This window comes from Bufo gargarizans, chromosome 4, assembly GCF_014858855.1.
Source record: "Bufo gargarizans isolate SCDJY-AF-19 chromosome 4, ASM1485885v1, whole genome shotgun sequence".
Classification (NCBI taxonomy): Eukaryota; Metazoa; Chordata; class Amphibia; order Anura; family Bufonidae; genus Bufo; species Bufo gargarizans.
The window spans coordinates 216,039,606-216,056,488 of NC_058083.1; the positions used below are offsets into that span (position 1 = coordinate 216,039,606).

The 16,883-nt window shown below is 44.8% G+C and overlaps 1 protein-coding gene across 5 annotated transcripts in view; it reads left to right on the forward strand.

Moving 5' to 3' along the window:
* Positions 1 to 16,883, forward strand: part of CCDC150 (coiled-coil domain containing 150) — a 96,606-nt gene that overhangs the window by 76,308 nt on the left and 3,415 nt on the right. For 3 of the 5 annotated variants that reach the window (XM_044291859.1, XM_044291860.1, XM_044291864.1), the window contains 4 exons: positions 1,422 to 1,490; positions 1,590 to 1,739; positions 15,917 to 16,000; positions 16,677 to 16,784. In XM_044291859.1, coding sequence (XP_044147794.1) covers positions 1,422 to 1,490; positions 1,590 to 1,739; positions 15,917 to 16,000; positions 16,677 to 16,784 — 411 coding nt within the window. Of the gene's footprint in view, positions 1 to 1,421; positions 1,491 to 1,589; positions 1,740 to 15,916; positions 16,001 to 16,676; positions 16,785 to 16,883 lie in introns of those variants that run through there. The other 2 variants (XM_044291862.1, XM_044291863.1) reach the window with 2 other exon arrangements.

The following is a 16,883-nucleotide window of genomic DNA, read 5'->3' on the forward strand; positions in this document are numbered from 1 at the left end:
ATGGTCTGTTCTGGCCCCAATCTCCTCCACCTCCCTTCTCATGGGGGCCACTATCAAACGCATGTCATGCAAAAGAGAGCGTCTCTGTACCAGTAACATGTCTCTCATGGCAGTGTCTGTCAGGGCTATATTAGCGACTGGCAGTGCTAAGAATTCTGCCTCCCCCGTAGCCCGCAAGTCATCCTTGGAACCCAGAGTACCTGCGCTGGCGATTACTGCCTCAGGAGCTCCTTTCATAGGAGTAGAGTGGGGGGATTCCCCTGTCTCCGCTGGCGCCGTTTCCCCATGTGATCGGCCTGCCGCTGCTGCATCACCAGCTCCTTCCAGCCCAGTAGCTGAATCTCTGATTCCGGGTGCAGGTCTTGGGGATTTCGCTGTGGCCAGCTCTTCCGCAGGCTCTGGGCGACTAGCTGAGCGGGCGTCTTCTTCTTTGTCGCTGTCAACGGCATCCTCCTCTCCGGCGCCATCTTGGAATCTTCCCGCCTCCCTTGTGAAGTAGAACTTCGTCAGTTGCGGGTGCTTCTGCACCTTTCTTTTTTTCCCGGTCATGGTCAGGGAAGGTTCGGTGCCTTTTCTGTCCGGTTTTGGTGTGTTCACCATGGGTATCGTTGCTATATAAGTCGCTGGTTGAAGTGCTATCTCCGGAGCTGCAGCACCCTACATCCGCGCGCCTCGGCAGCCAGACCACGCCCCCCGAACATGCCCCTTTCAATTAGTGATTGAATTATAGAGAATCAGCAGCATGCATGTTATGACTGTTGGGTCTGTTGGATTTCTATTACTCTACTACACCTGCTAGTAAATTATTTGCCATGTAGAAATATAATTTCTACCAAAAACAGTGATTGATCAGCTTAGTGATGTCTTACGTCTATTATTTTGAACGAAACTGTACCTATTCACTCTTGCTCTGTTCCCACTCCAGTTCTCTGTTAACAGGAAGTGTGACGTTCCATCCATCATGACAGACATGTCACCAAGTGGCCACTGAGGCCAGTGAATGTCTGCAATGGTTCATGTAAAGATGGAGGGGACATCACACTTGCAATCCACAAGAGAGCAGAAGCAGCAGGGCTGGGCCCTTTTTTTTCTTTAGTCTAAACACTTTGGGGCCATTAGTACAATTGTCCCTTTAAGACTGCCAGTTGTGGTCTGCAGTAACTATGTGTCTCCCTAGTAACAAAAATAAAAAAAACTTATGTTCATGCAAACACACAACCCGCCATCTGTTTCCTACGTTTTAGTTTAGCAAGAGGTAGGGGCAATATGACTTTGTTTGTAGTCATATATGCACATAGGTCTCAGTAGGACCTACTGATGCAAAAATGATTTATTTATTTTTTAAAGACTTTTTGCAAAAGGTCCTTCATTGGAAAATGTATTTTGGGGTGAATCTAAATCTTTGTGTAATAATTTTTCAGGATCTAGAGGCCGAGCTGAAGCATATGAAGAACATGAAGGAATCTTATGAGAAGAACAATAATGAACAGGTGAGAAAGGGGGCGATGGTCATTAAATAAAGGGTAAAACAGACATCTTGTCCACACTAGATGAGATGGACCAAGAGTAAGTTACTGTTTCTTCTCTAGTGTAAGCATATTCAAGAATTTCTGAATGAAGTTGACAGTATACGCAAAGAGATTGATACAGCCACAACACAGGGCGCAAAGGAATCAAACCTTCAGAGTCAGTTGGAGGAAGAGTTGACATCCAGACAGATGTTGGAGCAAAGGTGTAAGGTAATAAATTATTTATTAAAATCTTAGATATAAAAACTCCCTTATAGGATCTAGGGAGGTTTGAGAGACCACTCCTCTCCCTTACCCCACAAAATTAAGTACACTTCCTCATACCTGCGCATTTGAGGAGCCTCAGGGTGCTAAGAAGCTCCTTACCCCACCCGGCATCTTAGTTCATTGACCTTCTTCAGAGCTGATGTATCTCCAGGAGCATTAAAACACATGTTAAGCAAGATGGCGTCCTCCCGCCCAGCCTGACCAGCTAGACGCTGATTCCCGAGTCCGGCCAGGCATGTACAGCCGGAGGAAAATAGAGGTGTCATTAATCCTGACCTGGCTATTGATCACAAATTGCTTGCCATAGAAGTGGCAAAAAGGCTAGCCCCTGATATAAAAGAAACTTTGTAGAATACACTATTGGCCTCTTTATAGCAGCTACATGAGGAACTGGCCCAGCATGACTCACAGCTTGATGAGTTGGAACAGCGGGTTTCCTTTATGAATGATGATGCATCCCAAGCAAATGCCTGCATTAGAGATCTTATAAAAGAGAGTGAAGAAGAAGAAGAAATTTTGGCATAACAGAAGCAATCACAACAGGAGCAAAAATAAGAGTAATTAGAAATTAAAGAGTAAAATACAAGAAAAACATAACACAGAATTTACTTAAAAAATTCACTACTGGGTTTCTAGGAACAGTGGTGGATAAAAATCCTAACCGTTGGTGGGATGAAGGACCTCCGATAACGTTCCTTCGTGCACCTAGGATGCAGCAGTTTGTCACTGAAGGAGCTCTCCAGCTCCACAACAACTTCGTGCATTGGGTGGGAGACATTGTCTAAAAGTGATGTTAATTTTGCTAAAGTTCTTCTGTCACCCACCTCCTGCACTGAATCAAGGGGACAACCTAGGACAGAGCTGGCCTTCTTAATGAGCTAATCTAATCTCTGTCTCTCAGCCACCGATAAGCTTCTCCCCAACAAACCACACTATAGAATATGGCTGATGCCACCACTGAGTCAAAGAAGGTCTTTAAGAGCATCCCCTGCACTCCAAAGGACCTCAGCCTCCTCAACAGATAGTCTGCCCTGACCCTTTTTGAAAAGAGCATCAGTGTTATGGCTCCAGTCCAGTTTGTTGTTCAGGTGAACACCCAAGTACTTATAAGAGTCCACCACCTCAATGTCTGTTCCCTCTATGTTCACCGGAACCAAAGCAGAGGGCCTGTGTCTGCGGAAATCCACCACCAGTTCCTTGGTTTTGCCCGCGTTGATCTGAAGCTGGTTCCGCTGACACCAGTCCACAAAATCCTGTGTCCCCTGTCTGTACTCTGAGTCGCCCTCACCTGTGATAAGGCCGACTTTGGCAGAGTCATCAGAGAACTTCTGTAGGTGGCAGCCTGGGGAGTTGATGGAGAAGTCTGCAGTGTAGAGGGTGAAGAGGAACGGTGCCAGCAAAGTTCCCTGTGGTGCCCCCGTACTGCAGATCAGCTTGTCAGAGACACAACCCTGAGATTTAACAAACTGTGGGCGTTCTGTGAGGTAGTCAAGTATCCAATGTGACATGTGGTGGTCCACTCCTGCCATCTCCAGCTTGTCCCTCAGAAGTCCCGGTTGGATGGTGTTAAAAGCACTGGAGAGAAAAAAAAATGATCCTCAGTGCTTTTAGGCCTCTCCAGGTGAGTTAGAGCTCGGTGTAGAAGGTAGATGATGGCATCATCCACCCCGATGCCAGGCTGGTAGTCAAACTGCAGTGGATCCAATGAAGACCTCACCAGGAGGGCGAAGATGGTTGAGAACCAGCCTCTCGAGGGTCTTCATCAAGTGTGAGGTCAGTGCTACCGGCCTGTAGCTGCTGAGGTCTTTTGGGTGTGAGGTCTTTGGCACTGGTACTACACAGTAGGTCTTCCACACCTGTGGAACCTTCCCCAGCCTCAGTCTTGTTCTAATGCAGTCTTGAGAGATCGCCTGGAGGATTTCGAGAATCACTGTAGGCAAAATAATATTAGACTTGTGGGCCTCCCTGTACAGTTAACCCCAAGGCTTAAAATCCATTTGTCAGATGGAACTGCCAGAAGCCCTGGGCTTGGAGAACAAACATAAGCTAGAAAGAGCTCATCAGGTGGCTCCCTGCAACCTGTTTCTCCCAGGGGGAGAACAAAGGATTTGTAGCAAGGCCTCGGCAAGTTATCGGGAGATATTTTTATATCATGTGATATCATCTTTAGAGAATATATCTACCTAGTATTCATAACAATTTTTTTTTTTAACATCATCTCATTGATATATGTTGATACTAAACTATTATCTTAGATACTGGCTGGTCACTTAGAACAGTTCTAGCCACAACTTACAGCTCCAGCACAGAAGGTTTTGTCCAGGGCAGATCAGCTGTAATGAATAGTAGAACAGTTCCGACAGTGCTTCACCAGGTCCACTCTCTGCCCACACAGACTCTCCTGCCCTCCTTGCACTGGACGCAGAGAAAGTTTTTGATAACATTCTGTAGTGGTGGTTGGACTTGGTCGTGGACAGAATTGGTTTCACAGGAGCTTTTAGAGTATGGTATTTATTTCTAAACTGTATAATACACATGAAACCCATGTGTATACACAGGGTTTTCTCTCATCCCCTTTTGTTATGCAAAAGGGTACTCGCTAAGGATGCCCCTATTGCCGTTGTTGTTCACTCTAGCACTGGAACCTGTGAAACCTCTGTGAATCGGATCTGTTTGAGGGCATATCAATAGGTAAACATTAGATCAAGGCTGCTCTGTTCACAGACGACGATAGTATTATTTTTTGCGAAGCCTCAGGAACACATACATGACATATTTGACACCCTCTCCTTGTTCGTGACTTATTCGGGGTATAAAATGAATGTCACGAAATGTGAGCTCCTCGCCTTGACAACAAATAGGAGGCACCTAACATCCCATCAAACAGGATTTGCCTATCACAGTGGCCAAAACTCACATTTATATATTTGGGTATTAAAATTGGCAGGTTACCACATTCAGGGGTATTTAGACAGATAGCAGATGTTGCCCCTCTCTATTCTGGGAAGGTACCATCTGATTAAGATGTTATGTACCGTATATCTAAATTTCTATATCCTCTACAAACCATCCCTCTTCTTGTCACACATGCTGATATTCAACACTTGGAATCGAGCTGCATTAGATTTATTTGAAAAGGAACTCTGCCAAGAATCTCGCTCCATAAGTTAAAGGGAACCTATTACCAGGATGTTGTGTATAGAGCTGAGGACATGGGTTGCTAGGTGGCCGCTAGCACATCCGCAATACCCAGTCCCCATAGCTCTGTGTGCTTTTATTGTGTAAAAAAAAACGATTTGATTCATATGCAAATGAACCTGAGATGAGTCCTGTCCCTGACTCATCTCAGGGACAGGATTCATCTCAGGTTAATTTGCATATGTATTAAATCTGTTTTTTTGCACAATAAAAGCACAGAGAGCTATGGGGATTGGATATTGCGGATGTGCTAGCGGCCATCTAGCAACCCATGCCCTCAGCTCTATATACAAAATCCCAGTGACAGGTTCCCTTTAAAAATTAGATGAGAACATGGGTGGGTAAATTTTCGGGATATACTTGGATATAATCTGACTTGCATAAACAGTCATATCCTAGACTGGACTAATAATACTTATTTTCTCGTTCATATCATTGGAGGACACAGAAGACCATGATTATAGCTGCTGCCACTAGGCGGCGACACTAAGCAAAAAAAAGTGTTAGCTCCTCCTCTCAGTTATACCCCTCCTGCAGACACTGAGGTAATCAGTTTTAGCTTAGTGTCCGTAGGAGGCAGACCTTTTTTCTGCAGGTCTGCCAAAGTTTTTTCCTTTTTGTTTTATTTTTCAGGTTCGGGCTTCAGGTGGGCTCTCACCACCTGTTTTTCCTACACTTGAGGGGGGAGACCAGTGGGTCCTCAAGCCTGCTGCTCATTCCCCACCTCTGGAAGACAAGGAGGAACAGTGGATCTCAAATCCACTGTTACCCGCCAGCTACAGTGTCACCTTGGCTACTACTTCTGGAAGTCCCCCCTGTTACCGGTGTAGCCGCCCTCCCAAGGGGGAGAACACTGAGGAAGGTGACACTGCTGGAATCAGGGTGGGCAGAAACCATCTGGGTAAGTATATTACCTACCTACCCTGCTGGCCCCCCTGTGCCTAAGCCCCCCTTCTCCTGTGTTCGCTAAGTGAACACAGTAATATATGTTTCTTCTAGACCTTGGCCCCTGTATCTGGTGACTCACCGCCTCGATCCCACCTCCGTTCCCCTGCCCCATCCACGCCCTGCAAGCCAGTCCTGGCAATCGCATGTCTCCTTTGGCGGCCGCTTTTCTACTCTGCTCTTGGCCTCCTTGTTTCTCAGTTCACTCTGCTCCCTCCCTACATCGCCGCCCCAACCAGAAGTTCTTCCGGTCAGCGCAGCCTGTACACAACGCCCCGGGTCTGCGGCCTACTAGTCCGCATCTCCCAGCGTATTTCGGGGGCAGGATCTGTATTTTTAGAGCGCAAAATTTTTGCGCCCATGCCTTTGCCCCACCAGTTGCCCAATAAGCTCCACCCCTGCCTTCTGCTTAACCCCTTCCTTGCCTCAGTACTACTGTGCTGAGGAAAGTGCTTACTGGGCTCTCTGCTGAGGCTTACAGTGCTGGTCATTAGTACAGACGTACTGTATATGGGTTCAGTTCCCCTAGCTCTGTTTTGTTAGAATTGAGCTGTATGTAAAAAAAAAAAATATATATATATATATATATATATTATTAACCCTTGGAGATATCTGGTCCTTCTGGACCTAGTTCCTACGCCATTCTGTGGGCAGAATTGCTATACCCTACCGCTGGATACATACATCCTATAGCGTAAGCGGAATCCTGGCACTACCGCTGGATACCTCACTCCCTGTAGTTTACCCTCCTTCTATAGGCGGAGTAGTTACACTACCACTGAATTCCATGAGTCCTGTCACATTCCCTTCCCTCCTTAGGCGGAATATGTGCACTCACCACTGGACCTTGTACATTCTGTAGCATACTCTCCTTCCATAGACGGAGTAATTGCCCTTGCACTGGATGCTGTACAGCCTGTAGCATTTCCCTCCTTCCATAGGCAGAGTACTTGCACTACCACTGGCTGCTGTACAGCCTTGTAGCATTACCCTCCTTCCAAAGGCGGAGTAATTGGGCCTTGCACTTGATACCTTACAGCCTGTAGTATTACCCTACTTCCATAGGCAGAATAATTGTCCTTGCACTGGATACCATACAGCCTGTAGCGCTACCCTCCTTCCTAGGCGGTGTAATTGCTCTACCACGGGATACTGTACAGCCCATTGCATTATCCTCCTTCCATAGGCAGCATAATAGCACTGCCACTGGATACTGTATAGCCCGTGCCATTACCCTCCTTCCATAGGAGGAGTAATTGCACCCCCACTGTACGGCCTGTAGTATCGCCCTTCTTCCTTAGGCGGAATAATTGCACTTCCACTGAGTGCTGTACAGGCCGTAGCATTATCCTCTTTCCATGGGCAGAGTAATCTTTTATTGGCGGAGTGTTTACATCCCGTTGGTTGCTATACGTCCGGTAGCATTGCCCTTTTTCCATGGACGGAATATTTACACCACCACTGGATACCGTACATCCAGTAGCGTTACCCTCCTTCCAGAGGCGGCGTAGTTGCACTACCACTGTATCCTATGGTTCCGGTAGCATTACCCTCCTTCCGTTGTGGGAGTATTTGCACTTACTCTGGGTGCTGTACATTCTGTAGCATTACCCTTATTCTATAGAGTAATTGCACTACCACTGGTGATATCATCTGTCCTGTCCTGTCCTAGGGGATTAGTTGCACCACAATTGTGTGCTATAGATCCTGTAGCATTACCCTCCCCCCATTGACGGTAGCGGAGTAATTCCACTACCACTGGAAACTGTTCCTCCTATTACATTATCCGTCTTTTTTGGGTGGAGTAATTGCTTCAACATTGTCTACCGCGACTACTCTATTTGTTGCCTACAAGCTAGACATGGTACCTACAATCGCCTTATCCCCCATCATAGGTGGTATTCTGGCACTACTGCTGGATACTGTGAATTCTTCACACTACCCTCTTCCTCAGGTAGTCTTAGTTTGGATTGGTGTCTGGCGCCGACGTGTCAGCCTCTGTCTTCCAGGTCGGCCTGTAGCTGTTACTGACGTTCCAGCGACATGTGGCAGGAGATCGGTTAGACTGGCAACACGTGGTTTGATCTGACATGTTTTCCGTTTGGATCAAATGACGTCTGTGTTGTTTCTGGTGCTTGCCACACCTTTCCCCAGGTGTGGCTATTAGGGGCATTTAACCTTCTCTATTTTTAGTTGCTTCTACACAATGCTGTACGGTTTATAGCTTCTGTTTGGACCTTTGGATAGATTGTGGTTGGATCTTGGCTAAGTTCCTAATGCTTCCATTACTCCTTTTGAAGTCAAGTCTTTCCTTTCCCCTTTTGAGTTCTGTGTGTTGCATTTCCCTATTGTTTGTATTAGGCCTGAAGGAGACTCCTGTTCGTCCTTCCTTTTGGGGGAAAAGGTAGTCTTGTCCCTGCCATTAGTACCAGGGTTCCTATAGGGCTTGATAGTACTCTAGGTATTCCTGCGTATGAACTCGCCTACCTTTGGGGGTCTGTTCATACTGGTAGTCAGCTAGGATTTTGGTTAGGGTTTTCACAAGGAGGTGTCTATTTTCCTTCCCTAGTTCTCAGGCTTGATTCCCTGTCCCCCCCTTCCCTCTTATGCTCGGTGTGGTGTTTCCCTCCCACACCAAAGCGTGACAGTAGCTCTAACAAGCTGTTGGCATACCTCATATCTTTTCTCGTGCCTTGAGTCCCTGTTGAGGAGCAATCTCATTTGGTTGATTGTTATTGGCACGCCCGGCATCCACACTCCTTCCGTAGGTGTAACATCTGCTCTGATTGCAAGTTTTCTACCTTCTCATGTGGAGTGTTGCGCTAGCACCAATTCTTGATGGCTATTGCTGTTGTCCTCATTTTCAGGTGGAGTCTCCTCTGACCCTAGAGGCCATAGTTGTTGCTATCTCCTCCCCCCTGTGAAGCAGTCTTTGCGCTGCCCATAGATATTCTGGCTACTCCGGTTTCGTGGCAACTACTGCGTGAATCTTTCCAGGGGGAATTTTTACGTGAGGCTGAGGGGTGTGCTCACTTCTGCTGGGCATTAGTACGTTTTCTGTACCTGGTATAACCTACCGATTTCTATGGTGCTGGCTTAGCGCCTTGTTCCCTTTACATGTACCTCATTGCCTCTACAATCTACTATGGTGACAGTATCAGCGTTCCCTCCTTGTGGAGTTTGGATATGCACTTATTCAGTTTGCATATGTGAGTTGTCTACATGGTTCCCCTCACCGGGTCGAGCGGTCGTACTGCCCTTGTTGTCACCAAGTGCTGGGTTTCTACTAAGCCGCGTCGGCTGCTTCAACTTCTCCCCTTCCGCAGGGCGAGTAGTTGCACTCCCCCACATACTGTTACTGCCTGCTCGGCCAGTGTTCATAGCCATTGGGTTCTCGTATGCCCCCTTTCTGCTGTGGGGTGCCTGCGCGGATAGTGTGGGTTCTGTTACCATTTTTTTTCTGGGCAGCTTCCGATTAGGTCTGCCAGTTCAGGCAGCCTTCCATGGAGTATCTCTTGTTCTGGAATTTAAGGTCCTCCTCTACATGCCTCTGCTTACCACATTGGAGTTTTCCTGGGGGATAATTCTTATGAAGAAACCCCCCTTAGCTGTAGGTCTGAAGGGGACGTTTTTGATCCCGGAGGACACACTTTCCCTGTCAGGTTACTCTCCAATTTTTTTTTGTCAGTTTTGGGTCAGTTCCACTGCCTGGTTACCTTTTTGGGTTTCTTCACTCCCTCAAGAATTTTTTCTTGTGGGCCATTCTCATGCTGATTTCCAGGTTCTCTAGCCCTGGCTTGTTCGTCATGGTCCAGCTGGAGTGTTCTTCTCTTTTGTCAGTCCGTTATGGTGTGTGGGGCCTTCGCCTTTGGGCATCCCTACTTCTTCCCCCATGGGGGGCAAGTTTTGTCACATCTGCAGTTCTTTGGCCTTTGATATCCAGATGCCAATTTCAGTTCGTCTTCTTCCATTCAGTATTCAACTGAGTGTGTTTTTGTTTTTTTCCTGGGGTTTTGATCCATGGGCATCACTCCTTAGCAGTCTTTTGGATCCAGGCTACTTATTTCTCTCCTGTATCTTCCGCAATCGCTCTGTTGCTTCTGGTGACTGATTTGTCTTCATTCTTGTCCATCTTGTGAATATTCTGAGTGCTCTACACTTCTTCTGAAGTCTCCTAAGCCGTGACTTATATTCCCTGGGCTGTTCTTTCTTCTGCCCAGCCGGAGCCTCTGCGTATTCAGCCGCTTTCTGGCTGGCCTTCCGGGGAATGGGTCTTCCTGTCCCTTTTCAGGGTTCCTGGTGTGTCTTTCCCCCGCATTTCTGTGCGGGCCCTTATGACCGGCCTTGGATTTGTTCTGTTCTTGTTCCCTCCCCATGGTACTGCTCTTTAACGTCCCATGGTCTTCTGTGTCCCCCAATGATACAAGCAAGAACATAGGATTTGTTGTGCTTACCTGTAAAATCCGTTTCTAGCTGAGTTCATTGGGGGACACAGCTCCCACTCTGTATGTACATTGCTGGTTCTCCTAGATGGGTCCTTCTGGTTCTTGATGATGACCCATCTCAGTTTTTTTTCCTTTTTATTATTTTCTATTGGCTTCTCCTGGCTGCTCCTACTGCTTTTGTACAAACTGGTTAGTTTAGTGTCTGCAGGAGGGGTATAGCTGAGAGGAGGAGCTAACACTTTTTTCTTTTTTTTTTGCTTAGTGTCACCTCCTAGTGTCAGCAGCTATACCCATGGTCTTCTGTGTCCAATGAACTCGGTGAGAAAAGGATTTTACAGTTAAGCACAAAAAATCCTATTATTATTCCAATTTACTTCTTGAGCTAGCCTTGGCAAGCAATGGGATCTTATGGCCCTGTTACAAAATAAACTACCCTTTCTACCGGTATTCATAAAGCGATCCTTGGTATTTCAAGGTACGATTAATACTTAGAAAGTTATAAGGAAACTCTTTAACCTATCTTATCAGGTCTCCAAGCACCTGCCTCTTTACCATAATCCTGCGTTTCCACCAGGCACCGAGAGTGTATTGTTTAGGCATTTGGGGGAAAAGGCATCAAGGTGATTGGTGATCTTTTTCAATAGATGGGCCACATTATCTGAGCTGTCATGTAAATGCGGGCTACAGGGGTCTATTTTCCTTCAGTACTTGCAAGTGCATAATTATTGTATGGGAGCTCTCGTTGACATGTCTAAAGAATGGAGCAATAGCTTGGACAGATTTATAGCACATAATTCAAATTTTATCTTTAAGAATTGTAGTTTACACATTTTAGCCACCATAATGATTATATGGCCAACGTTTGGAATCACAGGTATTTTTACTCCTGTATTGAGGGAGTATTCGAATTCATAACAACAATAGATGGATTAATGGACCCACTAAACCTGCTCACCGTCCCAATGAACTTCTCCACCTGTTTCCAAAAGTTCTTTAGATTCAGACAGGCCCACAGGCTACGATAAAGATCTAAGACAGTGTGAGAGCATTTCGGCATTCAGTAAACCTGACAGGTCTATTGGGCAGGTCATAAGCATATATTGCGTGGTGTAGTATCTTTAAATGGGTTTCTATCCATGTTTCATTAAAGATGGAATTATAAAGTTTTAATAGACCCTTTCGAATAACAAGTGTAATATCCTCAATTCTCAGTAAACGTCCCCAATTTTGGTTCAAGCCAGCCGTTCCATCTATGGATATAGTGAAAGACCACACAAAAAAAAAGTTCTTCACTTGGAATGGTTAGATACAATCAAAAAGAAAAGCAGCTACCCCTTACAAACAATTCCTTTACTATTAAAACACCAGGATGTGCAGAAACTTAATAAAGCCTTTACTACATTCCTGTGGCACGGTAAACGGCCCAGAATATCATTATGTAAATTGATGGCTGCTAAAGAAAGATGTGGCAATGACTTCCCAGACATCAGGGGGTACAACCTCGCTTGTATGGCGAGGCACGTAGCTGACTGGATCTATGGGACGAGTCATTACTCGGCGCTATCCTTGAAAAGGGAGTTTTGTGCCCCCTGGTTGCTGGTGGCGTTGTTGCATTCAAGACTATCTACCATTCCCTTTTGGATAAAACAATCCATCATAATAAAAGATACCATAGCGGCCTGGAGGATTTTGCGTAAGCGATATTGGCTCACTTTTAGGGTGTCGAAACACTTACTGTTATGGAATAACGCAGAGTTTAAATTGGGACAGACAAATAGCCTTTTCTTAGAATGGAGAACGAAGGGTATACTCTTGGTGAAGCATCTTTTACATGATCAAGAACCTAGATGGCTTAAGGAAGAGGAGCTGATAGCCAGATTTTCCTTGAGACCCTTTCAGACTATACAATATGCCCAAGTTAGGAAGGCCATTATGTCGAATTTGGTGGTTGTCCACAAATAAATTAGCCGAAACACTCTAGATAAAATATTGGATCTGGGGGGCGGGGGACTCTGTCTCGCAATTGTACTCCAGACTAAAAGAGGCAGATTCCCAAACAGACAGGGTAGCTGGGTACAAAAAATGGGAAGAACGACTGGGAATTGAAAATGGATCTCAAATGATGTGCCAAGGCTGGATGAGATTAAGGAAGCATATTATAAATGAGGTTTGGAGGGACACGCAACTAAGAATAATACATAGGGCTATATTTGGATTCAACATACCCCCTCACCCGATAAGCCCGACAGACTGACAAATTGTCCAAAGTGTGGACGGGATTTACTGACTTATTCCATGGATTATGGGAGTGCTCGCATAGCAGAAACCTCTGGAGGGCGGTGGGAGAATTGGTCAAAAATATCTGGGGCCTGACAGTGTCGGTCACGCCCCAACTATTTTTGTTCTATTATGAGACTGAAGGTCAAAATACACGGATTGCTCTCCATTCAGAATGCGTTAGGATAAAACTAATCAGTTTCTTTCCAGTATTGAGCCCCTAGGACGGAACTCAATACCAGAAAACTTTAACGTAAGTGCGAAAGTACCCTTAGACTGCCAGATACAAACAGATACGAACACTTATTAGCGATCATCTGGCAGAAAATTTGCCAGTGTAATACAGCCTTTGCAATAAAGTATCTCCAAGTTAAAAACAAACCCCCTGCCTGCTTTTCTTCTTTTTAAATATAATCTTTATTTCAACATCTTTTTTCCATGTTCTTTTTTCACATACAAGGGGGTGCGTAGACCCCAACAATACAAGAACACAAACATACAGAGAATAAAAACAACTCTTATTTTTCTAGGGTATCTCACAATACATTGCAATTTGACTCAGGTCATTTGCTAAGAATGCCACGTTAATATAGAGTATAACATTATCTTCACATATACTGCAGTGGGTGTCGAGGCGGTACCCTTACACATTCGGTGGACACAGCAATAGTTTACCCAGTTTACCCTTCAGTTGTTCAGTTAAATACCAGTCCGTTAGTGAGAATGGACCCATACCTGTCTGTATTTCATTTTCTAACATGTATGCGATAATAAACTTCCTCCATTTTTTTTATAGAGTCTTTGTTTTTTTGTCTTTTATTCTTAATGTGTTTATACGTTCCAAGTGGAAAAGGTTCTTTAATTCCTCTACAATATTCTGTAGCGTGGGTACCTCTGGTTGTAACCACCTCTGCAAAATACATCGTTTCACAACTAAACAAAGTTGATTACCCGATGAACAATCAAACACTAGTTTATCAGGCAATCATGATCTTTCGGCATGCTAAAAGATCACTATTTGACAGCGGCAGATCATGCTGTCTAAGGGCTCATGCACACAAATGTATCCCGACCTGGCCCATACTGCGGCACCGACCGTAGGGCCGTCGTATGTGGAGGCAGGACCCATTCACTTAATGGGGTTCGCGATCCACATCCGATGGTCCGCACCGCAAAAATTTTTGCGCATGCACAACTTTTTTGTGGTGCGGAGGCACGGACAGAAACCCCATAGAAGCTCTCCCTAGTGCTTCTGTGGAGTTCCGTGCCTCCGTTCCACGTGCCTCCGTGATTGCGGACCCATTCAAGCCACATCTGTGATGCACTGCACAAACGGCCTCTGCCCATATATTGCGGACCCACTGTTTGCAGGCTACAATACGGGCATGGCCGGCAGACGTTTGTGTGCATGAGCCCTAATCACGATCTGTTGCCGGCAAATAACTAGACAACATGAGGACGAGTGATGGCATAACAATAGCATGTAATAGCAGCGGTCTCCTCCGGTAGCAAGCAGGAGATGGCCGGGAAGAAACTCTTGCCTCCTGACAATCTCCTGTATGATCACTAGGTCTAATACAGGCTTAAGACATCTTCTTTCTTAAGAAATACAACAGATTGTTCAACCATTTTGTCTCGCCACCTGGTAGCTAAAGGAGGATCTACAGGGCAGGGGGGGGGGGGGGGGACTTAAAGTTAACTTTCACTATCAAAATGAAATTCCTAACATATGTGATACTGAAGGGAAAATATTCATGAAGCTTTATTTTTCAGTTAATTTTACCTTTCTGATGTCTGTATTCAGCCCTTAGCAACCCTATTTCTCTGTGCCTCTATTTCAGCATCTTCCTAAGATGGCCTCTGCTGCATTTCCTGTGGTGATCTTTGCCCTATCCTTGAGGCCACCCTGTATTTCCCTCACTTCCCATAAGCCCTTGCTCTCCTCACATGAACTAGCAGGACCAATCAGAATGCAGATAACCTCCCCCACTACCCCAGAGCAGTGTGTAACCTCTCACATACAGCAACAAGCCCTGCAATTACATGAAATCAGTAAGCATTTGTTTTAGCCTCTTAATAGTCACATTAAAAGTTTTTTTTAGGAACCATTTTGGGGTATATATAGTTTATTAAATAACTTTTATAAATTTATTTTTAGGGGGACAGATAAAAAAAATGCAATTTTTACATTATTTTGCTGATTTTTTTTTTTACGGCTCTCCCTGTGTGGTAAAAATAACGTAGTTTTATTATGTGGGTCACTATATTGATGATTATGTCACACACGCTTCCATATATTTTTCTCAACTTCTGCAACTCCTGTCATCTCTGCAGCTGCTCCCCCATTCTCCTCCACATTGACAGTTTTAACTGCTCATATCTCTGGTTTGGTACCAGCTAGAGATATGGGCTTTGTATTGGCTGAACGCTGACATTCCAAGCTTTTAGAAAATGACAGCAATACGTTCAGTACAGGGGAAGATATCACTGATAGAAATCGGAATGCTGTGAATGAAGATGAAAGTGAAAGTAAAAGTAGATTTTACCCGCGATTATTCCCGACTCGATATCTAGCCTGGAATGTCAGCTTTCCAAACAAGACCAGTTGCATGTTTCTAGCCGCTACCATTCAGGAGATATCACCATCTAAAGCAGCCCTCCCCCCTCCACTTTCTGCCCGAGCCCAGACACTCAGGGTGCTCTCCCGTCTCTTGTTTATAATACAGAGGAGACGGCTGCACACGACAATGCTGTGAGAAGAGGCTGCAGAATAGGAAAGTAGTGCACATTTGTGGGAGTTCTTATCAGGTAAAACTGAAAATGATTACATTTTAAAGCACTAAATCATTTATACAGCAGGGTGTACTATACCATTAGGATATAAAAAATGAAACGCCAGTTTACACTTGAAGATATGTCTTTATTTCATTCTGATACTCCGTACCATGAAAGGATCTGTAAAAAAAAGATTAGGGAAGAGGCTGCTAGGGGGAGAGGTTGTTCAGGTTTGTTCTTACTGTCAGTAAGAACAAACTGTTCTACTAAAAGAATTGGGATTAGTAAGATCCCAAACAAAGGGTCAATTGTATACTTTACATGTAAAGAAGATACAACAATCTTATAATGTACAAAGGAGGATATTGTTTAATGCTATAATTTCATTGTATGTTTGTTTTGTATGATAAAAATAAAAAAAAAACTGATTTTTTTAAAACAAAATCTACCCTGTGGTTTACATGATGTTCTTCTTCTTAGGAACTGGAATGCAGAGTTCAGGAGCTGCTAAAAGGGAAGTTAGACACAGAAAGTTTAAGAGATGCCAATCAACAGTCTGAACAGGTAAAACCTTATTGGCTTTATTAATTACATCTTGTATGATATGTGTGTCTATTCTTTTCTGGAAAGGCTTTATATGAAACTATGAATGCATGTAGCATTTATTATTTCCTATCGCAAAGGACCACCAAAATGTCTTTATACGTCAGGTTGTCTCACATTTTCTTGCTTACTCTAGATAATAGGTAAATTCTACAGCATTTAGGCTACTTTCACTCCTGCGTTTAGGTGCGGATCCGTCTGGTATCTGCACAGACGGATCCGCACCTATAATGCAAACGCTTAGATCCGTTCAGAACGGATCCGTTTGCATTACCATGATAATGCAAACGGATCCGTTTTGACTTTACATTGAAAGCCAATGGGGGACGGATCAGTTTGAAAATTGAGCCATATTGTGTCAACTTCAAACGGATCCGTCCCCATTGACTTACATTGTAAGTCTGGACGGATCAGTTTGCCTCCGCACGGCCAGGAGGACACCCGAAAGGATCACCCGGATCTGCATCCACTCAGAATGCATTAGGGCTGGACGGATCCATTCGGGGGCCGCTTGTGAGAGCCTTCAAACGGAACTCACAAGCGGAGCCCCGAACGCTAGTGTGAAAGTAGCCTAAATGTGCTACAAAAGTTGCAATGTAGCCCAGGCCTAAATCTACCTCTCTTTATTCACTTACAGGTCACAGTTAATCTTAAGGAAGCCCACAGTTGGTTGAAGTCCAATTTGGATGAACTGCAGTTACAAATGTTGAGAAACAAACAAAAGAGTATGAAGAAGGTGCGTAAGGTATATGCAAAATTATTATGCACTGTACAGTCACCTATGATTTAAAGGGGTTGTGCAGCTGTTTATATTGATGACCTACCCTCAGGACCCCTGCCGATC